Consider the following 7,711-nt stretch of genomic DNA (forward strand, 5'->3'; position numbering starts at 1 on the left):
ATATACACACACACACAGACATATTTACATATACACAGACATATTTACATATACACAGACATTATATAACACAATAAAAGATTAATTTGTATATCACACCTAGATTTTAGGTGCGGCTGGTTGTTTCTGACAGGGGGAAGTGTCTTGAGCCTAGATTTAAGGCGCCAGTGACTTCCTGGCACCTGGGTTTGTCAAGCCCATATGTATACTTGTTTTTTGTCTTTAAAAAGGCATGTTACTGTTCTGAGTAAAACAAGTTTGTTTCCAAACTTTTGATAGCTGTGATAGTTGTTTTTTTTCAGCCAGCAGGCAATATGATCAAAGTAAAAAAACAACTCGTATACATTTTCTGTTATTTTTAATATTAATTTAAACCACTTTAAAATGTTTAATTATTGCTCAGTCTTTTGCATTATATAATTTGTAATGCCTTTTATGTGCCTCTAAACACAGTTAAATAGACAAAATGTACAGCATGTTCACTGAATTCTTGAGTTCAAGCATGTATGAATAGGGTTGCCACCACGGCCATGTTTTCCTGAACGCTTATGAGTTACACATGATGCAGGGTGTGCAGAGGGCAACATGCATTACGCACCTATACAGCATATGAATAGTGACCCTGGACAGCATTATCAATGTTGTTCCCTGCATACCCTGAAGCATGTGTAACTCATATGTGTCCAGAAAAACATGGTCAAGGTGGAAACCCTATGTATAAACCATCAAAATTAATAGTTAATTTACTTTCAAATAGCATTTAAATTGTATGTAAATCCTAACCAATTTTTGAACAAAATTCTAAGTAACATATACGAGGAAATAAAGTTTTGTAATACCAAATAAATGAATGTGGGTTAAACAGTTTCCAGGCTTTAAAGTTAAAAGGGTCAATAAACACCTTGTAATTACTAGACATTTCTGGTGTCTTGCTATAGAACATATCACCCAAGTGTTAACATTTGTAAACACATTAACATGTTGTTTGCTGCAACTCTTTTTCAAAAGCCAAACTCCACCCACCATTTGCCATATTTGGAGGAGCCAATCAAAGTCAATAAAAATAATGAAAATATTGCAAAGTCATTTAGCTATGGATAACTAAACATTTTATGTAAAATTCTTAGGGTTTATTATTCCTTTAAATTATTTTTTCTCCTTAAAGGGTACTAGTCTATATGCTGTTTATATGTCAGCCGTGTGTGTGTGTATATTTATGCTACAGATAGGCATACAGCCAGTGAGCCAATCCGGTAATGACACAGTCGGTAATACTATGTACGTATGCCTGCTCTTGATTCGCTCACTGGTTACATCCTTATATGGGGTGACATAATTAAGAAAGAACATTCTTTTGAAAAATATAAACACTCTAATTAACAGACTATTTTAGTTGATACAATATCCCTTTAAATATATACAGACAAGGCAAGTTTTAAAGCGCTTAAATTACGCAATGTTTGTTTATTCATAATACTGGGGTCAAATAGCTCCATTTGCGTTTTCACTTTTATGTTCATTTAAGCATTTTCTTCCCTTTAGACATGGATATGGTTGACTTGAATAGGAATGTAAAATATGTCGTTTTAGTGTATAATGCAACAAACTAATGGCTGTTAGAAAACATTCTTGTTTCATCATTAGATGCTGCCAAGTGGTTTGCAGCGAAACAAGTCGGACTCACTAGAAAGTTTAAATAAATCTTGATGCTATCTTGTTTACACCTCTCACCCAAAAAGAGTACATTGTTTTACCCAGCTTTACAAGTAAGCAAAAAAAAAAAAGTTGTTAAAGGGAAGTGAAAGGGACAGTCAACACTAGAGATTAATTATCCGATATTTAAAAATAAAAAAACGAAGATCCGCCTGCACCATACCCCTTTTGTCTTGCCTACTTGCTTCTCCTAGTAATCATCGTCGATAACTTCTATAATATGATGTAAATATGGCAGCCTAACTCCCCCACCATTACGTAGCTACCTTCTTCTTCAAATGATCAGCCAATCAGAATCCAATCCTTGGTCAGAAATTGCACGCCTTGTTGACTGTCCCTTTAAGGTAATTTTTTTAATTTTGTTTAAAAAAAATTGGAGTTATTTAAAAAGTATCAGTTTTATTATTATTTTTTATTTTTTTTAAACTGCTTTTTGGGTTTTGTCAAGATCTAAGAAGTTTTGTTTGTAATTGTGAAGTCACTCAAATAACTTTAGCAAGGCAAATGTTTAGCTTTATCTCACTGCAGGGTTCTGGGTACAATATAATGCTAAAACAAAAAAACATAAGAATGATTTTGCATGCTTTCTCTCTACCTCAGTGAGTATTTGACCATTGGTCCCTTTAAGAGTTGTGGGAGTTGTCTTTAAAAAGTAATTGAGCTTCTTTTCCCTGGAACAGGAATACACTTGCCGTGATCAAAATATACAGCTTTAAAAAGGGACATGAAATTCCAAATTAAAATCTTATGGCTCAGACAGAGCAGGCAATTTTAAAGAGCCTTTATAGTTTACAGCTATTATCAAATTTACGTTGTTCTTTGATATCCTTTGTTGAAAATCAGCTATTCACTTCTAGCACCTATCTAATGATTTGTAGTTAGTTTATATGTCCCAGCTAGGTCCCAGTAGCGTATCGCTGTCTGGAGCTGGCTTTAATCTCTGCATCTCTGCAATAGGGAAATAATTATATGATCTAACACATTAGAGCATTTTTTTAAATTTGTCCTTTTAATGGAAACCGTCATGCAAAGAAATATTGTAACATGTTTGAATAGTGCTCCCTCATTTGTAAGTTTTTTTAGTTTAATGTTCTATTAATTTCCCAGACTTAAAATATCCTGCACATATTTCTAGAAGTTTCATATACTGTTTTTTTTTTTTAATGCGTAAAAATAAAATAAAAATAACCAGATCTTTTCTTGCAAATACCAGGAACACCCCATTCACCTTATTATGTTTGCAGATTGTCAATAAATAAATAAATAACAAAAAGAAATCTATAGATATCACATCCACTCTGTTTATTTGGGGTTTGGCTATTTCAGTCCGGTCAACAAGTTGCAAAAAATAGAATCGCTTTATAATATATGCCTTTGGATTAATCCTTTTGTTAATAGACTTGATGGTGAATGCATTTACATCCACTTTAATTGTTGAAGCATCTGTCTTTCTCTGGTTATTAATGGAGTATTTTATAAGCTTCCGGAAAGACTTACTGTAGTACAGAATAACAGAGATCTTTACACAGATGTCCAAATGGAAAGATGCCCAAATATTAAATGGAACATTGAGCTATAAAACAGGTTTGTGTTTTACTAACAAAATCTATGCATCACAATATTTTTTACATATTTTTGTACAATTCCAGATAAAACAGAATTGGTTGGCACAGGATTGTGTGATAGAAATAAATGTCCTATTAAAATGCTGCCCAATGAGTGACTCACTGAAAACATGTGGCCGATCGGGAAGATTTCGCAGATATCAGGCAACACACTAAATTTCCCATTTTTTATTTATTTTTTGTTATTGTGAATAACGTAAAAATGTGCTACATTGTTAGAGCATCTCATTTTTTTTATATTTGACTTTACATAACCATGTATTTAACCTCCACAAATGGGTAAACACATAGATAAAGTTGTGCTCAGCAGCATGCATCTTCTAAACGGACACAGGCAGTAATTGGTGTCTCCTGCTTCTGATAGGCTCACTGTCCATATACTATGCAGGAGCGTTAAGGCATATCACACCAAGGGGTCAAGCAAAATCCTTAAGAAAAAAAAATTATCTAAAGATTATCAACAGAAAATGACCATTTGATAGGTTTTTCTTGAAGGGACATTCCAGCCAAAATTGAAATCCACATGGATGCATATCAGTTGTGAATTAAAGTGTTTTTTGTAATAAACATGAATTAGCAAAAATGCTTCTAATAAAAGCTATAGCCGTTTCAAAAGTGTTTTTAAAGGGACACTGAACCAAAATTTTTTCTTTCGCGATTCAGATAGAGCATGCAATTTTAAGCAACTTTCTAATTTACTCCTATTATCAAATTTTCTTAATTCTCTTGGTATCTTTATTTGAAATGCAAGAATGTAAGTTTAGATGCCGGCCCATTTTTGGTGATTCACCCACCAATAAACAAGTGCTGTCCAAAGTCTGAACCAAAAAATAGCTTAGATGCCTTCTTTTTCAAATAAAGATAGCAAGAGAACGAAGAAAAATTGATAATAGGAGTAAATTAAAAAGTTGCTTAAAATTGCATTCTCTATCTGAATCACGAAAGAAAACAATTGGGTTCAGTGTCCCTTTAAGATTGCACTGTGCACCAGCATTTTAAACACAGGACTTGATCAGAGAGCCTAACTGCTTGTACTGTCTGGTTCAATTTGTTAATTGCTGACATGATACAATCCACACTGGCTGTCTGAGCAACTGCAGTATTTAAAATACTGGTGCACTGAGAATATCTAGACATGCTTCCCATGCACGTGAAGAGAAAAATGTTAACTTTTACTGGAAGCCTTTTTGCCAATACATGTGTATTGCAAATATGTTTCTATTTAAATATCTAATTAAACTATGTGCCTTTAAAATTTTACTGGAATGTCCCTTTAACGACATGTCGTACAGGGTATGTCTTACACAAAGTGGTCTTTACAGACCAGCGACGTACCCTGTACGACGTTAGGGGTTTCAAGCAGCTGGAAGCGATCCTGATCGCTTCCAGCCGCTTTCAAGATATTGCTGTGATGCCTCGATTTTGAGGCATCACTGCAATCAATACCTTTTTAGGCACACCGATACAGAGAGAGCCACTCTGTGGCACTCTCTGCATCGGCCAGCGATGGTGCCAATTGTTGGTGGGTAGGAGCCATTGCAGGGAGGCAGGTGGGCGACCCATCGCTGGGGAACTTCCTTCCGGCCAGCTGAAGTAAATGCCGGGAGCGCGCGCAGGAGGTTAGGAGCGAGTGCGCGCGCGCCCGGGATCTAGGGGCATAAAAAAATCAAAGTGTGGGAGAGAGTGCTGGGAGAGGGTGGAAACATTTTAAAAGTGATCTGGGAGGGTAACGTGGGGGCAGTGGGAATATACACTAAGTGGGAATATACACTAAGGCCCCCATGTACTAAGTGGCGAGCAAGCTTCTCAACTCGAGAAGTTGTCCGCTAACCTTCGCTACAGGCGAGCGGAGGCGTACAGGATTCGCTGCCCGTATGTATCGTTACACGCTCAAGTGATTGTGTACAGCAAGCCCCTTCTGTTGTGCGATTAATCGCGTGAGAGAAGGGACTGTCAATCACAGAGCGCGAGCAAGCTCTCTGTGATTTCCCCATGCCACCTCAGAGGTGGCATAGAGTGTAAGAAGCAGCAGTCTAATCGCCTCTTACATTTCGGGAAGCAGGCTCCCATATGCAAACCTGCCCCGCAAGGGCTCGGGAGCAGCTTTCGCTGCTTAGTACATGGAGCAAACATAATGCATATATGCTACAGAACATCATCAGGTGTAGCAAACAGCTTGCAATTATACAAATGTGTAATGCCAGCCCAGAAACATATGGAAAATCTGATATTTTCGAGCAAGCACTAATAAATATATTCATAAACAAGCATTACTGAAATGTAAAAATCAGCAAGAGATTGATTTCTTAGAATCATCTAAATATTAAAAACAAGTTTATTTAAAGGGGCAGCAAATGTAAGAAATTACTTTAGATTAACCACTGCAAAGAAGTTAAACATATAGTTAAAACCTACACACCAAAAAAGATTCCTTTCCATTCCCAATCATGACATGGTCAGTGATTAGTGGCTACACGTGTATGCAGCTCTTGATAGGCTCATCAGAGCTACTCAGGAGCTGCAATGCATTGCACTTCTAAACATACTTTAACTGTGCTGGGAGTAAACACAGTTTTCAGTAAGAATTCATATAATAATCATCATCATCATAATCAATTAAAAAAAACAAAGAGCTTACAATCCGATGCAAAGTCTCAGTCATGCTTGTGATTTATACAGGTGTAGTTTAGGTTCCTAAAGTATTCAATGCATTCTCCAGTGAGACAAATGACTATGCTATACGATAAAGTTCTTTCACTTCATTTGGAGAATAAGTGCACTCTTTAGTCAATCTGTTTTACAGTAAAACAGTTTATCTCTGGAAAGTAATTTACTTTAAAGGGACATAAAACAAAGTTTTCTTTCACGCTTCAGACAGAAAATACAATTACAAACAACTTTCCAATTTACTTCTATTATCAAATTTTCTTTGTTTTCTTGTTATGCTTTGTTGAAAAGCAGGAATGGAACTTGAGAAGTGTGCACATGTCTGCAGCAAGGTTATACATTAGCAAGAGTACGAGATGGAAGCACTATTTCCTGTCATGTATTGCTCCAGACATGTGCACGCTATCTATCTAGATATGTCTTCAACAAAGAATAACAAGATAATGAAACAAATTTTATAATAGAAGTAAATTAGAACCTTTTTTTAAAACTGTATTTTCTATCTGAATCCTGAAATTACATTTTTGTGTTTCATGTCCCTTTAAAGGGGCATTAACCACTCTGAGATTATAATATAAAATGTTTAGTTATATGCAGTATAATATCTTTGCAATAAAACTTCATTATTTTGTCCACTTTCCCTGCTATTTGAGCGTTATTTTATTTGCCAACTCCTCCATAATATAAAGTATTGGGTGCCCTCATTTTAAAACATAGTTATCCTGGATGTAAAAGCCCAGACCTATTTCACAAGGCCATTGTTTTCATTACTTAATTACTTTTATATCCTTATTTGTCCTCAACAGATTAGATAAAGGAAACTTACTTTATAGAGCCTAAAATTTTACATTTATTTTTGCAACAGGTAAATAACTAGTATACTTAAAAAAAACATAATACATTTACATACTATTCCCAGGATAATCTTTACTTTAAATTCATCATATTATTTTGTGTTAATTTTCCCCTATAAATACCATATAAACCTAGGCCAGAGTATCTATCACAGTACTATATACTGAACATATGTGAAATTATGAGTTACAATGTATCCTACCTGGAATAATTGAAGGTCTTTTTCTAGTCCTCCTTAAATACAAAGGTTCCAAACTCTTGATATTTTTCGGAATTGTCCCTTTAATAGCAGTTCCAGAAAAGAATTCAGGTGGCAAACTACAACGTCTAAGTACTTTAAAATCATTTTGATTTGAACACAGTTTATTTCTGGTCCTGGCATACAAACTGCTGTCATCGAGAGCCATGGTTTAGTAAATCGGTAATAATTATAAAAAAAAATCTAAATGTTTAAAAGCAACACATTTCCGGCAGTGTGCTCGCTCAGCATTGTTTTCATGCTTACCAATGCACTTGTTTGAGAAGTTTAGCAAGAGGGAGGGAGGGGGAGTCAGGTATAGAATTACCAAACAGCTCCTCCTTGTACACAGGTAATAGTTTAGAAGAGCAGAGACACAAAAAAGTCATTAGACTGATGAACAAGAACAATAAGTCAGATTCATCTTTAGTACAGACGTAAAGAAATGATTTATGTTTTAGGTGTCACATTCTGATATATTAATCTGTTCTCAATACTTACCTGTTATGATTCATAAGGCATTTATAGCGCAATATAAATCACAAGTAGTTACAAAACATTTGGATAATTGAAAATAGAACATTGTGCTTAAAGGGAGAGTCAAAGTTAAACT

The 7,711-nt window shown here is 35.2% G+C and overlaps 1 protein-coding gene across 2 annotated transcripts in view; it reads right to left on the reverse strand.

Moving 5' to 3' along the window:
- FRY (FRY microtubule binding protein) overlaps positions 1-7,337 on the reverse strand; it is a 549,698-nt gene extending 542,361 nt beyond the window's left edge. For both annotated transcript variants that reach the window (XM_053708466.1, XM_053708462.1), the window contains exon 1: positions 7,063-7,337. In XM_053708466.1, coding sequence (XP_053564441.1) covers positions 7,063-7,267 — 205 coding nt within the window. In that variant the 5' untranslated portion in view covers positions 7,268-7,337. The remainder of the gene's footprint in view (positions 1-7,062) is intronic.
- Positions 7,338-7,711: the final 374 nt, after the last annotated feature.

The sequence above is a fragment of the Bombina bombina genome, chromosome 3 (genome assembly GCF_027579735.1).
Source record: "Bombina bombina isolate aBomBom1 chromosome 3, aBomBom1.pri, whole genome shotgun sequence".
NCBI lineage: Eukaryota > Metazoa > Chordata > Amphibia > Anura > Bombinatoridae > Bombina > Bombina bombina.